Raw genomic sequence first — 16,215 nt, 5'->3', positions numbered from 1 at the left:
GTTAATAATTTTAAGGCTGAACATCCTTCCATACAAACATTTCGGAAACTTTGGTTGCCTTATTTTCCTCTAACCGTGAATGTTTATTATTTCTCATGATTCCAGTCTGGGATTTGTTGTTATTTAGAAAGTCTTTAAATTTGTCTCTCAGTTGACAGAACCTGGGCAGTGAAGCTTTGAGACTCCAGTGGTAAAGCTGCTAAAGTAAGACATCTCTACATTGAGCTGAGGAATATGATCAAACAGTTAACTTGTTAGTTCTGTTTGAGTTAAACTGATGGCAACATGACAATGTACTCAGAAGCAAGTTTCACTTATTCAAAATGTAATACTATTTAGCTGTAAACGGTAAAGTTTTCACTGTACTTATTGAGTATATGTGACAATAAAGCTAATGTAATTCAATTCAAGGTAAAGGATGTTCAAAGCAGATCAGGTTGAATTGGAAAAATGCTGTCTCTCAGGATTACATTTCTGGAGTTCCTTCTTTTCTGAGTGTATTATTTACATAGAGACATTGGTGCAATTAGTAAAGTTATTATTTATTGACATAACTCTGTCTTTTGAGTATTAAGTTGCTCTGTCAGATTTCTCGTCTCTACTTCCTGCACAGCTTCCTGAGGTCACTGAGCTGTGCTGTAATTCTTTGTTGGCTAGTGTCAAGCAGCATTGAATTCAAGGCTCTGAGACCAGATGAGATCTGCCTAGCATTAAAATTACGTGGCAGCAGAGAATGTAACCTCTGTTGTACTGATTCTACTGTTCTTTGAAATAATGATGTAGGCAGTTTTCCTAATAAAAAGGCAATTTTGTTGAATAAATTGTGTAATTGGAGTTGTTGGAGGTGGGACAGGATGCGAATTTATGGTAACCACAGGAGGTTGAACAAGGCCAACTAAATCATACTAGCTGTATCTGTAGCTGTTAGGGTTTTACTTTTAATTTAGTTTCTACCAAGCCCATTTAAGCTGAAAATGTCCAATGATACAATGATTCATTTGTCTTTCCTCACTTTGGTTGTATCTTGAGGGCACATTTTTAGCTTTCTAACACCAGAATGATGTTTCAAGTTTTGTCCCTAGTATTTCAAGCAGTTTCAACTGGAGAACTAATGGCTGCAGCCAATGGCAAACATGCAGCTCTCTCACTATTAGCTGTTCAGCGCTTTAACTTCAATGACTTGCCTTCTATTGATGGTGCAAGAGAGAACAATTGAATATTAATTCAGTGCCTGTGGATTCACCAGGACTTGGTGAAGAACAGCCTTTGCTTGGAAATGTAAGAATGGATTAGACTAAAAATGCGTATACTGTAGTATAATGTGCTACACTGCAGTAAAACTTTGATATTAAGCAAGCTCTTGACATAACATGTCACGTGTCTATGTCAGAGAGATGTAATAAGATTGCATTGACTTAATGTCAGCTGCTATAATGTGCTGCTGCAGAGTTGGGACCCAAGTGGTTTTCTGTTGCCTGCTGAGAAATACACATTAATGGGGACATGTCACAAAAGGAACTTTGATATTGTTAGATTGGTCACAGTGTTAAGAGCCCCCCAGCTGGCTAACTCTGTGGAGCATGGGCAAGCTTGCTGCCATTTGTCTAGCAAAGACTGTTCCACCCATTGATTTTGAAATTGTCTGGAGCCAAATACCAAGTCAACTATTCATTAATGTGATAAGCATGATATCTGTCATCAGTGGCACTCCAGATTACTGCTGATTATCCTTGGCCAGGTATCAGAATACCAAACTTATTGAAGGATCAGTTTGGTTGTGATCTCCTTTCATCAAGTGTGCTGTGTTGGTATGAACCTGAGGCTCCATCAATCCTGTGTGACACTGCGTTAATGGAATTTACAGTACTGGCATAATAACCCATGCAAATAAATATTTCATTGGTTGATATGATATTGCAGTAGCCTGAGGCCAAATGGGCATGTGCTCTTGGGGCTGGAAAAGATGAAGCCAAGTGTCCAGCATGATCACTGTCATGGAGTCATGCTGGAGTGGGAGTGAGAGTGTTAAGCTCACGATTTGATTAGATTAAGTTGTAATTTCTTTTTGCAGAAATAGCCTCATTGGAGAGAAAAAAACTTTTAAAACATCCAAATAACCAAACGTACTCGAGCAAAGGCTGTTCACAACCACAGAAGGACATACCAGAACAAGAATTATGCAAGAGAGAAGAGAATTATGGACATAGTTTTTGATGATAAATCCATGACTCTGGTCGAAATTATTTTCCTGCAATGTTCTGTTTTTCAAACTGGATCGAGGGGTGATGCATCTTATAGCTTCACCCATATTCCCCACACTGTGCCCTGTCTATAAACTGTAAAATACAACAAATCTGTTTTCATGCTTTTGCCATGTATTATTTATGAATGTGTACACGTAACATTTTCTGGTTAACTAGGTTTGTTCAGATTTGATGTTCGGAAGTGTTTTGATGGCCATTTCCTCATGTGGGTTATTCATTGTACCACAGGTTCTTTTGGACTCGATGCGATATAAGAATGAGCTGAATGATATGAGCAGAATGTGGGTAAGTGCTCTGGAGTTCCTGTTCTTGAGTACCCTCTTGTGTATATGTCTTTGTGAGATCAGATTTATTGTGTCTTCAAAAATGTTTGCAGAAACCTGCTTTGAACACTATTTGAGCACTTAGAAATAGCACTGAAGGTGAGTGATGATGAAACATTCAACAGCAATTGGGAGCAATTCGGACGGTGACTGAGATATGTTTAAGCAAATAAGTTTTCAAACACCTTGAAGTTTGGTAAAAAGATGTGGCAAGACTAAGGAGTTTTGGAGTAGATGTCCAGAAAACAGAGTCCTGTTTGAAAACTTGTTCACCAATACGGAAAGGAGAAAGGCAAGTATATGAAATAAACCAGTATTAAAAGAGCTGACAGTGGGAGCTGAGAGACTGGGCTGCAGGAGTTTGTAGACAATGTAGGTTTAGAAATTGATGTATCTGAGCACCTTTGAGCAATTTGAGATGAATGAGGAAGGGAAAATGAATTAGTGGGATTTGGCACACATCATGGTGAGGTGATTAGAATCCTGAATGAGTAGAATTTTTGAGGAATCAAGCTCAGGAATTCTATGAAGGTTGATCAGATTTCAGTGGCAAAGCGGGTGAGATAGGATGGTCATTGATATAGTGTAATGAGTAGAGCTAGAATGTCTGAGAGACTGAACACGTGGCTTTAAGCTTGTCTCCAGGCTGAGCACTGCACCACAGTATAATATTACGAGCTTGAATGCAGAGTTGTGAGGAAGATTTGAAATCCACTTTTGGTGCCACGTTTTTGGAGGCAATTAAGAAAGGGGATTCTTGAACTTGAACCCATCAAATAAATAATTTGGAACTGCACATTTTGCCTTTGTTACACAGATTAAAAGTAAACCATCTTCACAGATGAGTTGTTAAATGGCTCTGATGCACTCATTAATTTGCATATGTACTTAACATTCAACAGAAACATATGAAATTTGACACTGAACCTTAGGAGGTGATATGTGAACAGGTGACCAAAAAATGTGTCAAGGAACAATTTTTAGGTAGGAACAAGAGCTTTAGGGAGAGAACTCTGCAATTTCAGGCCAAAATGCCTGAACTCAAAGAGCAATTCGCTGAAACCCATTGCTGGTATTGAACAAAATTGGGTTAAAATAAAAACACTTCTGGTGTGACTGCATTTCAATAGTTGCTTGATGTCTAACATTCCACTTTAGGAGTAGTTCCAAATATTTAAAATATACACTGTAAATAGAGGTTAATTTCAGATTAATGGCTTGGTTGATAAAATGTGTTGCAAAACTGGCACTGAAACTAGAAAACTGTCTGGATCTGTGTTAATGTGAGTTGTTACAATCCAGGTTGGAGAGTCGGGCCACAATGGTAGGTCTTGAGTGCTTGACTCTCATCAAAGAAACAAAAAAGCTGGACCAAATATGTTTCTATCTGTGTGTCAGGCTAAGTCAATTGTAGAGTCCCTCACAGCACTTAATAGTTTTTGACAAATTTGACGCACACATTGGGAAAACCATCTGGGCCAACTAAATGAAGGCAGCCAGTGTCTGTGGAACTGAATGCCATCATGAGATTTTATTACTCATTAATTGTTGATTCCCGTCAGATGTGATTTGCTGAACATTGACCGTATGTTCTATTGTGGGTTTGTGCAAATTGAAATTAATATTGCAATCACCACCTCATACCAGTGCCTTGGATGTTGGATGTCAACTTAGACCCAGATCATGGTCACAAAATGCAAGTTGTTGTATCCTGGTGAATTGATTGTTAGTCATGAGAGTATTGTGTTATTATGTCCATTACATTGATTAGATTAGATTAGATTACTTACAGTGTGGAAACAGGCCCTTCGGCCCAACAAGTCCACACCGACCCGCCGAAGCGCAACCCACCCATACCCCTACATTTACCCCTACCTAACACTACGGGCAGTTTAGCATGGCCAATTCACCTGACCTGCACGTCTTTGGACTGTGGGAGGAAACCGGAGTACCCGGAGGAAACCCACGCAGACACGGGGAGAACGTGCAAACTCCACACAGTCAGTCGCCTGAGTCGGAAATTGAACCCGGGTCTCAGGCGCTGTGAAGCAGCAGTGCTAACCACTGTGCCACCGTGCCGCCCACTAAGACCTGAAATGTTCCCTTTATTTTTTTCTCCACGTTCTGATCTGTTGAGTATCACCAGCTATTTGCATTTCGGTTTCAGGTTGTCGGCCTAGGCAGTATTTTGATTTGTTTTTGCAATGCAGTATATGTCAATATTCTGGGATTAGTGTCTAGTAGTTTAGAATGCATACAAATACTTGGGAGATTTATGTGTTGAATGATGGCATTTAGAAGTTATTTTACAATGCCAAGCTTGTTAAAGTTGCCTGGATGTCATTATGGTTGATCATCTAGCTTTGATTATTAGTGGTGTTCATGAATATTAACATCATTGGTGCCTGGTGAGAACCCTTTAATATTCAAGGAAATTAAATAAAAAATGTTTAGTCTTAGTTACAGAAGTGGATTCATCATGAAATCCTGGCCAGAAGATGTAATCACCAGTAAGAGGAAAAGAGAAGGTTTTGATTGTGCCAGTTGTTCTGAAACTTTGTGAAACATAAGTGTTGTTATTTTAAGATTTGAAAGGGATATTTCCGACGTGTGTTCAGTTATTTCATTATTCTTTTCTTGACCAATCATTTTTGGGCCTAATGAGGAGCAATCAGCCTGGCTTTGTGCAGGGCAAGTCATGTCTTACTAACTTGATTGATTTTTTCGAAGAGGTGGCAAAGGTGAGGATAGATGAGGGTAGAGCAGTGGATGTTGTCTGTACGGATTTTAGTAAGGCTCTCAACAAGGTCCCTACTGGTAAGCTCATCCAGAAGATTAAGATGCCTGGGATTCACAGTGACTTGGCCAAACGGATTCAGAATTAGTTTGCCCATAGATGCCAGAGAGTAGTGGTAAAAAGGGTGTTTATCAGGCTGGAGGTCTGTGACTCATGGTGTTCTGCAGGAATCCATATTGGGACCTCTGTTGGTGATATTTAAATAACTTGGATGAAAATATAGATGGATTGGTTAGTAAGTTTGCAGATGATACAAAGATTATTGGAGTTGTGGATAAGGTATAAGGTTGTCAAAGGATGCAACAGGATATAGATTAGTTGCAGATATGGGCGGAAAAATGGCAGATGGAGTTTAATCCAAGTAAGTGCTGAACGTTTGGAGATCAAATGTTAAGGAAAAGCATACAGTTAATGGCAAGACCCTGAACAGCATTGATGTGCAGAGGGATCTTGGGGTTCAAGTCCATGGCTTCCTAGAGGTGGGCATGCAAGTTAATAGGGTGGTAAAGAAGACATATGGCATGCTTGCCTTTGTTGGTGGGGGATTGAAGTTGTTATGTTGCAGCTTTATAAAAACTTTGGATTCGGCCATTCTTAGAATATTGCATTCAATTCTGGTCACTGCATTGTAGAAAGGATGTGGCGGCTTTGGAGAGAGTGCAGGAGAGGTTTACCAGGATGGTGCCTAGATTAGAGGGAATGAGCTGTAAGGGGAGGCAGGAAAATCTCATTGGTTTTTTTTTATCTAGAGCGGCGGTGGCTGAGGGGAGACTTGATAGAAGTCTATAAAATTATGAGATGCAAAATTTTGACAGTTAGAATCTTTTTCCCAGAGTTGACTGTTTGAAACTAGAGGGCATGCATGTAAGTTGAGAGGGGGAAAGATCAAAGGAGATGTGAGGGGCAAGTTTTTTACAGAGTGGTAGGAGTGTAGAACACACTGCCAGGGCTGATGGGGGAGGCAGATATGATAGGGGTGTTTAAGGTACTCTTAGGTAAGCACATGAATTTGCAAGGAATGGAGGAAAATGAATCAAAGGCAGGCAGAAGGCATGAGTATAATTTAGCATCCAATTTAGCTGAAGGGCCAGTTCCTGTGCTGCACCGTTCTAAACTCTATCCTTGTTCATATGCATTTCAAGATAGTAGATTTGTTTTAGCTGATTAATGTTCTGATCTGTGAGGTGAAATTCTGTTTCACAAGATGACAGGAAATACAGGATGAATGTACAGAATTTCAATATGGAATACACTACAGCTGCCTGTTTCAGGTCACAAAACCTGCAGGAAAAAGATTTAATGGAAACGTGATCTGGTTATTTCATGACCTGATTGTTTATTTCTGTGAAAATGTGGAAAAGAAGGAAAGCATTTTAAAATACTGTCATAATTGAGAGCCAAATCCACTTTGGCTCTATTGCCTTTCCAGGCAGCAATCTACCAGTGGCCAATTTCTAGCTTCAGTACTTACGGAGACTTATCACAGACATCTTGTGTGTAGCATAGAGCGAGAGAGAGAATGACGAAAACCATTAATTCATTATTTAGTGTACCATCGTTATTCTGGTCACATGTATTATCTTATTGCGAGCCACCTTTCTCTTTTCTGAAAACAAAAGCACAATTTCTGAATGGTGAAGTTATCTATCAAAATCTCTGTTAAGTTGCAGTTACAATTGGCTGAGGTGCAGTTTTATTTTGTATCAAATCAACCCGTTCAGAGTTGAGCAGGTGAGACTTGAACCCAAGCCTCTTGGTCCAGAGATAGGGACATTATCTCTTCATCAGAAGGGCCCAGTTTTAGTATTTTTAACCATGGTATGGTGAGGTCGGCAGTTTCATAGTCAGCTGTAATTATATAGAGCATGGGCAATGTTGGCCAAACCAGTGATACCCTACACAAAATATTTTCTGAAACAATTTGGGAGTGAATCCTTTCAGATCGCATGGATTGGTTGGACTGGCAGTTCGGCGATTAGGAATTTATCGGAGCTAGGGGGTGTGGTGGATGGCAGTTATAGGAAAGGAAAAAAACCGCAGACAAAATCAAGTAGATGGGTTAACTCAAGGAAGGATAGGAGAGAGAGGCAGGTAGTGCAGGAGCCTTCTATGGCTATCTCCATCTCAAACAAGGACGCTGTTTTTGAAAATGTGGGGGTGATAGACTCTCAGTGGAATGTGGCACAAACAGCCAAGTTTCTGGTACCGAGAGTAGCTCTAATGTAATGAAGGGTATGTTGGGTTCCAAGCAATCGATTGTGATAGGGGACTCTCTAGGCAGAGGCACAGACAGACATTTCTGTGGCCAGCAGTGAGAAATCGGAATGATGCGTTGCCTCCCTGGTGCCAGGATCAAGAATATCTTGGAGAGGGTGCAGAATGTTCCCAAAGAGGAGCGGGATCAGCAGGAGGTCATTGCACACATTGGAACTAACGACATAGGAAGGGAAAAGGATGAGGTTCTGAAGGGAGAATGTAGAAAGTTAGGCAGGAATTTAAAAAGCAGGTCACTGAGGGTAATAATATCTGAATTACTCCTGATACTATGAGCTAGTGAGGGCAGGAATAGGAGGATAGAGCAGATGAATGCATGGCTGTGGAGCTGGTGCAGGGAGAAGGGTTCACATTTTTGGATCATTGGAATCTCTTCTAGGGTAGAAGTGACCTGGACAAGAAGAACCGATTTCATCTGAATTGGAAGGGGAATTTGCTAGAGCTGCCAGGGGGATTTAAATGAGTAAGGTCGGGGAATGGGACCCAGGGAGATAGAGATCAATCTGAGGCTGGTATAGTTGGGAAAAGGAGCGAGTCAGTCAGGGACAAAGCAGAGAACAAGGTCGGACTGAAAAATTAAACTGCATTTATTTCAGTACCAGAGGCCTAACAGGGAAGGCAGATGAACACTGGGTATGATCCGAAACATGGGACTGGGATATAGCAATTACCGAAATGTGGCTCAGGGATGGACAGGACTGGCAGCTTAATGTTCCAGGATATAAATGCTACAGGAAGGATAGAAAGGGAGGCAAGAGAGGCAGAGGAGTGGCGTTTTTGATCAGGGATAGCATAATGTCTGCTCTTAGGGAGGATATTCCTGGGAATACATCCAGGGAAATTATTTGGATGGAACTGAGAAGTCAGAAAGGGATGATCACTGAACAGTCAGCGGGAAATGAGAAACAAATTTGTAAGGAGATCTCGGGTATCTGTAAGAAAAATAGTGTTATAGTAGGGGATTTTAACTTTGCAAATATAGACTGGGACTGCCATAATGTTAAGGGTTGAGATGGAGAGGAATTTGTTAAGTGTGTACAAGACAATTTTCTGATTCAGTATGTTGATGTACCCACTAGAGAAGATGTAAAACTTGACCCACTCTAGGGAAATAAAGCAGGGCAAGTGACTGAGGTGTCAGTGGGAGGGCACTTTGGAGCCAGCAAACATTCTTGTATTAGTTTTAAAATAATGATGGAAAAGGATAGATTGGAGGAAGGCCAATTTTGATGGTGTTAGGCAAGAACTTTCAAAAGTTGATTGGGGAATGCTGGATGAAAGGAGAAATTGAGGTTTTGGTTAAGAAAAAGAAGGAAGTACATGTCAGGTAGAGACAGCAGAGATCAAGTGAATCCTTAGATGAGTATAAAGGTAGTAGGAGTATACTTAAGAGGAAAATCAGGAGAGCAAAAAGGGACATGAGATAGCTTTGGCAAATAGGGTTAAGGAAAATCCAAAGGGTTTTTATAAATACATTAAGGACAAAGGGTAACTCGGGAGAGAATGGGCTGCTGATCTTTGAGGGGCCCTATGTGTGGAACTGCAGGAGATGAGGGAAGATACTACACGAGTATTTTGCATCAGTGTTTATTGTGGAGAAGGATATGGAAGATATAGATGGTGACATCTTGGAGAATATAGATATCGAGTGTGGGGAAATAGATGGTGACATCTTGGAAAATGTCCATATTATAGAGGAGGAAGTGCTGGATGTCTTAATGGCTGAAGGTGGATATATCTCTAGGATTTGATCAGGTGTAACCTGATCTGCGGGAAGCTAGGGAAGTGATTGCTGGGCCCCTTGCTAAGATATTTGTATAATCGATAGTCACAGGTAAGGTGCCAGAAGAGTGGAAGTTGGCTAACGTGGTGCCACTGTTTAAGAAAGATGGTAAGGAAAATCCAGGGAACTATAAACCGGTGAGCCTGATATCAGGGCAAGTTATTGGAGAGAATCCTGAAGAACAGGATGTACATGTATTTGGAAAGGCAAGGACTGATTTGGGATAGTCAGCATAGCTCTGTGCGTGTGAAATCATGTCTCAAGAACCTTTGAAAAAGTAACAGAGACAATTGAGGGTAGAGAGGTCGATGTGATTTATATGGAATTCAGTAAGGCGTTCGACAAGGTTCCTCATGGTAGACTGGTTGGCAAAGTTAGATCACATGGAATACAGGGGGAACTAGCCATTTGGATACAGAACTGGCTCGAAGGTAGAAGACAGAGGGTGGTGGTGGAAGGTTGCCTTTCATACCGGAGGCCTGTGACCAGTGGTGTGCCACAGAACCAGCGCTGGGACCACTGCTTTGTGGCTGGGTCCACTGAGTGGCAGTGGAGTTTAGTTTAGATAAATGTGAGGGGCTACATTTTGGAAAGGCAAATCAGGGCACAACATATATCCTTAATGAGAAGGTGCTGGAGAGTGTTGCTGAACAAAGAGATCTTGGAGTGCAGTTTCATAGTTTCTTGGTAGTAGAATCACAGGTAGATAGGATAGTGAAGGAAGCAGTTGGTATGCTTTCCTTTGCTGGTCAGTGCATTTGGTATAGAGTTCGGGCGGTCATGTTGCAGTTGTACAGAAAATTGGTTGCACCACTTTTGGAATATTGTGTGCAATTCTGGTCTGCCTATCGGAAGGATATTGTGAGACTTGAAAGGGTTTAGAAAAGATTTACAAGGATGTTGCTGGTGTTGGAGGGTTTGAGCTATGGGGAGAGGCTGAATAGGCTGTGTCTGTTTTCCCTGGAGTGTCAGAGGCTGAGGGGTGACCTTATAGAGGTTTACAAAATTATGAGGGGCATGGATAGGGTAAATAGGCAAAGTCTTTTCCCCAGGTGGGGGAATCCAGAACTAGAGGGCATGGGTTTAGGATGAGAGGGGAAAGATTTAAAAGGGACCTAAGAGGCACCTTTTTTTCACTCAGGGGACGGTGATTGTATGGAATGAGCTGCCATAGGAAGTGGTGGAAGCTGGTACAATTACAACACATAAAAGACACTGGATGGGTAGTTGATTAGGAAGGGTTTCGACCAAGTGCTGGCCAATGGGACTAGGTTAGGTTAGCATGTCAGGTCAGCATGGATGAGTTGGACCGAAGGGTTAGTTTCCGTGCTGTACATCTCTAAAAGGGTTTCCGCTGACCAATTGAATTATTTAGAGCAAAGGGTTTGCTAAGCTTCATCCTCACTCTGTGCTGAATTAGCTAGCTTGTGTCAGTGGTGCCTTCTGTAAATAAAAAATGTGTAGATTCTTTATGTGAATGACATGGAATTCTAACAAAAATAATCTACCGAATGTAAAATGTGCCACATTTTAAGCACTTCTTTAAAAAGACCTGCAACTGCGATGTCTTGAATTTTTCTGCACAAATTATTATTAACACGTTAGTTTTCAGTTGTTCAATTATACTTTTGTACAAACTTGTGATTGCGGAGGGCCAAACAGGGGTGTAAAAGTTGAACTTGTTATGTGGCTAAATGTTGAATAGGAATGGTCAAACTACACATAGTCAGAAGGTAGATACAAATGAGGAACAACACTGAACCCATTTTAATTTATTCATCCACAAATCTTATACACCATCTGTTGTGGAATTCATTGGTGTCATTTTTTGAAATAACTTGGATATGCTTTTGGCTCTGCTGATTACGCAAATGCCTGTTACAAAGCGGTTCCTTCCTTCATAAGGTCAGAGGGGAATATTTGTTGATTTCAGTGTTCACCACCATTCATGTCTTCCCAGATATCGAAGCAGTCCAGATATAATGCAACAAGAGCTGCATAATATTCCGACTTGGGCTGAAACATTTATACTAGGCAATTATTGTCTCCAACAAGCAATAAGCTGACCATCATCCTTTGACATTCAATGACACTACATTCATTGAATCCCCCACTATCGATATCTAAACAGTTACTATTTACCAGAAATAGAACTGGACTAATTATATAAGTAATGTGGCTTCAACAGCACATCAGAGGTTCAGAATCCTGCAGTGAGTAGCTCACCTTCTGATACCCCAGAACCTGTCCACCATCTGCAAGGCACAAGTCCGGATTGTGTGTAGTACTCCGCACTTGCATGGATGAGCACAGATCCAACAACAGTCCAGATGCTTGACACTGTCCAGAACAAAGCAGCACGCCTGATTGGTATCACATCCACAAAGTATGGTACACAGTGTGTACCATCCACAAGATGCGCCATTAGAAATTCACCAAGACTGTTTCTACAGCAGCCCATCAACAAGACCAAGGGCAATAGATACAGTGGCGCCTCGACTTATGAACTTAATCCGTTCCGGACCCGGTTCACGAACTGAAAATTTTGTGAACTGAATCAGTTTTCCCACTGTTCGGATATTTCTGGAGTCTTTTCTCTTTTTTTGTCTCTTGGAGGTTGGTGATGCCACAAGGAAACGATTCAGAGAAACTTGTTTTTTGCCTTTGTTGCAGAATTTCCCGAAAATGGGACATCACATTGTCATTTGAAATGTTCACCTTCGTTCGTACCTTGAATTTTGTACAGACGTTGAAGCAAAATTTTACTTACAATCCTGTTCGTAAACCGATTTGTTCATATGTCGAGGCTCTACTGTATATGAGAACCACAATAACTGCAGGTTCCCCTCCAAGTAACTCACTAGCCTGACTTGAAAATTTATCCTTCAGTCATTGGGTCAAAATCTTGGAATTTCCTCTCTAACATTTGAGTATCAACAGCAAATGGACCACAGTGGTTCAAGAAGGCAGCTCACTGTCTTGTTCTCATTGACCACTAGAGATGGGCAACAAATGCTGGCCCAGCCAGTGAAGGCCATATCCCATGGGTGAATAAAAATAAAACTGATTTCATCCTTGAACTTGTTTTGAGATTTGAGTTTGAATTAATGCTTATGATTTGCCTTTTCGGTGCAGTCTGAAGTCACACCTTTCTGGTTACTTCTGAAGAATTACCTCCTTTCTGGTCTGAGGAACCCAAACTTTTTGAAATTTGTCTCTCCCCTAATGGATGAGATCTGTCCAGTGACAGTCTTTTCAACCAGCTCTTGGGGTTCTAATGCTGTATTCCCTTTGAATGAAGAGGAATAGATATCTTTTTGGGCTCAAGCTGGGGAAGTTTCAGAGGGTTTTGTCAAGGGTGAAGATAAAAATATAGGAAATAGAAGCAAGAGTAGGTTAATGATGACTATGACATCATTGTTGAGTGTTGGGAAAACCCCATCTGGCTCACTAATGTCCTTTTGGGAAGGGAACTGCTGTCCTTAGCTGGTCTGGTCTACATGTGACTCCAGACCCATGGTAATGTGGCTGACTGATAAATGCCCTCTGGATAATTAGGGATGGCTAATAAATGCTGGCTATGCCAGCGATGCCCACATCCTGTGAGTAAAAAACCTCTTCTGCCGACTAGGAGAAAGTGAGGACTGCAGATGCTGGAGATCAGAGCTGAAAATGTGTTGCTGGAAAAGCGCAGCAGGTCAGGCAGCATCCAAGGAGCAGGAAAATTGACATTTTGGGTATAAGCCCTTCTTCAGGAATGAGGAAGGTGTGCCAAGCAGGCTGCCTTGTAGAGTAGCAATGTATCTAATTCAGCCTTGAATGTCTTTAATAACCCAGGTGCTACAACTCTTTTGGATGTTGAATTTCAAAGATTATTGAGCTTCTGAGAGATTATTGCTCTTGTTTTTCTTTGAAACTCTATTCTAGGTTCCCAGTGAGGAAAAAGAATCTTCCTTGTATCTAGTTTGTCAACTCCCCACAGAATGTTGTATGCTTCAGTAAGTTCACCCATCATCCTCTAAACTTCATTGAGTATAAGTTCAACCATTCCTCAAAAGGCAATCCCTTTATCCCAGGAATCAATCTACTTCACATTCTCTCTACTTTCCCCAATGCAGAAATATCCTTACCTCAGTAAGGAAACCAAAACTGTCTTCGGCGCTATTGCTACTGTCTTTCCAATATCCTTGAAACTTGTAAAAATGCTTATGTAGCTTTGTTATCTATACTCCTTGCCAAAGAAAAAGGCATTCCATATGCCTCCTTAATTGCTTAACTTGCATTGTAACTTCTTGTGATTGTGGAGGAGGTTATAGAATTGCAACAAGCAGGACATCAGTTTCAGGTAGAAACCAGAGAAACTTGTGCTGGCAATCACAATGGGTCCGAGAGCAAGCTGAAGCTCCGATGAAGAGTCATCTGGACTTGAAACGTTAGCTTACTCTCTCTCCATGGATGCTACCTGACCCGCTGTGATGTCCAGCATTTGTTGTTTTGTGTATAGATTCCAGCATCTGCAGGAATTTGTACCTCCAGAAAAGCTGGTGCTGTTCTCCTTTCCAGAAGAGCAGATGGAGGGAAGATGTAATAGCTGAAAATGTGTTGCTGGTTAAAGCACAGCAGGTCAGGCAGCATCCAAGGAATAGGAAATTCAACGTTTCAGGCATAAGCCCTTCATCAGGAATGAGAAGAGTGTGCCAAGCAGGCTAAGATAAAAGGTAGGGAGGAGGGACTTGGGGGAGGGGCGATGGAGATGTGATAGGTGGAAGGAGGTCAAGGTGAGGGTGATAGGCCGGAGTGGGGTGGGGGCGGAGAGGTTAGGAAGAAGATTGCAGGAAGATGTAATAGGCTCATTCAAAATTGGGGAAGGTTTTGACAGAATAAATAAGGAGAAACTGTTTCCACTGGTTACAGTGTTGATGATGACCAGAGGATGCAAACTTGAGGCAAATGGCCAAAAAGCCAAAAGGGGATGAGATTTCTTTGAACAATTTTCATTACTCTGAGCTGGAATGCACTTCCTGAAATAGTAGTGGAAGCATCTACAATAGGAAGTTTTAAAAGAATTTTGGAAAAAAAAGACATTTGTTGAGCTGTTGAGAAAGGGGACCAAGAGAGGAACTAATTTGGCAGCTCATTCAGACAGTTGTTGCAAACGTGAAGGAGTCCTATCATTCTGTGCCCCTGCGATGGCTTACTAATTAGATATGCTGGATTAGAGTGGTGCTGGAAAAGCACAGCAGTTCAAGCAGCATCCGAGGAGCAGTAAAATCGACGTTTCAGGCAAAAGCCCTTCATCAGGAATTCAGGTTGAGAGCCTGAAGGGTGGAGAGATAAATGAGAGGAGGGTGGGGGTGGGGAGAAAGTAGCGTAGAGTACAATGGCTGAGTGGGGGAGGGTGGAGTGGACAGGTGGAAAAGAAGATAGGTAGGTAGGACAAGTCATGGGGTGCAGTGGGAGAGGAACTATCTGGTCTGCTTCAGTGTCCCTGAGGTTGGAAGGTAGTCTCAGTTTCAATTATGTAATATGCTGACTTACCTGTTGTCTATTGAGACTGTAGGAATATGACTCTTGGTCTTCTGATTAATTAGCAAAAATTTCTACTCCGCTTATCACTGCCAACTGATTCTTCCTGAAAATGTTCTGTGTGGACAGAAATTGACTTCAGGTTTGAACTTGACTGTCATATACTTTATAATTGAAAATATGTTGACTCTTTATTGCCTCGGTTAGGTACAATAGCTCATTAAATCGTGAGAAAGCTACCATTCCCCATTGATCTAAACACTAGTAACCACCTGTACATTTGGAACTGGCATGAAAATATTTAGCTGGATAATATCTACATCAGACATGTTGTATACCAAGATCACGAGTGTTGCGGCATTTGGATTGTGCCATCTGATACTAACTGTGGTAATTTTTCAACTGAAGTGTGGCAAGCTCACTTGTTCCTGACATGCAGAACATTTGCTGCAGCAATACATTATCTGACCAATCTGAGATAAAACTATCACACAATATATTCAAAAAGTCACCTTATTGAAAAGTGTAATACATTTTGTATTGTCCCTCGACCCATGTTCCCAGCTATTAACATTATTTTTACCAGATATCTGTGGTGGATTTGCAGTATTAGTTTTATTTATTTTCTTCATTCTGTCTTTGTAGATTTTCCATAATTAAAGGAACTTCTTTATTCCTACAGCATACATGGAGTATTGACTTAAATTTTCACTATCACAATGCTCTTGCACTGAAACTGCTCAGATACCAGTATCCGAACATGATCTGGGCCTGGTTACCTCAGTTTGCAATAACTGAACTCAGCATCCAAGTGCCTGATGAGTATTCCCTGTGGGACTTAGAACAGGAGTGGACTGTAATTCCGAGCTTAAAAATGTGTTGCTGGAAAAGCGCAGCAGGTCAGGCAGCATCAAAGGAACAGGAGAATTGATGTTTTGGGCATAAACCCTTCTTCAGGAATGAGGAGACTGTGCCAAGCAGGCTCAGATAAAAGGAAGGGAGGAGGGACTTGGGGGAGGGGCATTGGGAATACGATAGGTGGAAGGAGGTTAAGGTGAGGCTGATAGGCCGGAGAGGGGGTGGGGGCGGAGAGGTCGGGAAGAAGGTTGCAGGTCAAGAAGGATTCTCTTGAGCATTTGTGTTTTGATTGTGGTTGAACTGTATTTCCATTTCTTTTATCCAGTATCTTCGTACCTTTCACTAACAAAAATCATTTAGCCTTAGTTTTAAAATTTTCAAATGAATTTG

The 16,215-nt window shown here is 41.3% G+C and overlaps 1 protein-coding gene across 3 annotated transcripts in view; it reads left to right on the top strand.

The window, feature by feature from the left end:
* hip1 (huntingtin interacting protein 1) overlaps nt 1-16,215 on the top strand; it is a 351,738-nt gene that overhangs the window by 172,920 nt on the left and 162,603 nt on the right. For all 3 annotated transcript variants that reach the window (XM_060847935.1, XM_060847937.1, XM_060847936.1), the window contains one exon: nt 2,493-2,549. In XM_060847935.1, the coding sequence (XP_060703918.1) occupies nt 2,493-2,549 (57 nt within the window). The remainder of the gene's footprint in view (nt 1-2,492; nt 2,550-16,215) is intronic.

This window comes from Hemiscyllium ocellatum, chromosome 31 (genome assembly GCF_020745735.1).
Source record: "Hemiscyllium ocellatum isolate sHemOce1 chromosome 31, sHemOce1.pat.X.cur, whole genome shotgun sequence".
Lineage (NCBI taxonomy): Eukaryota > Metazoa > Chordata > Chondrichthyes > Orectolobiformes > Hemiscylliidae > Hemiscyllium > Hemiscyllium ocellatum.
This window is presented reverse-complemented; position numbering and strand designations above follow the sequence as displayed.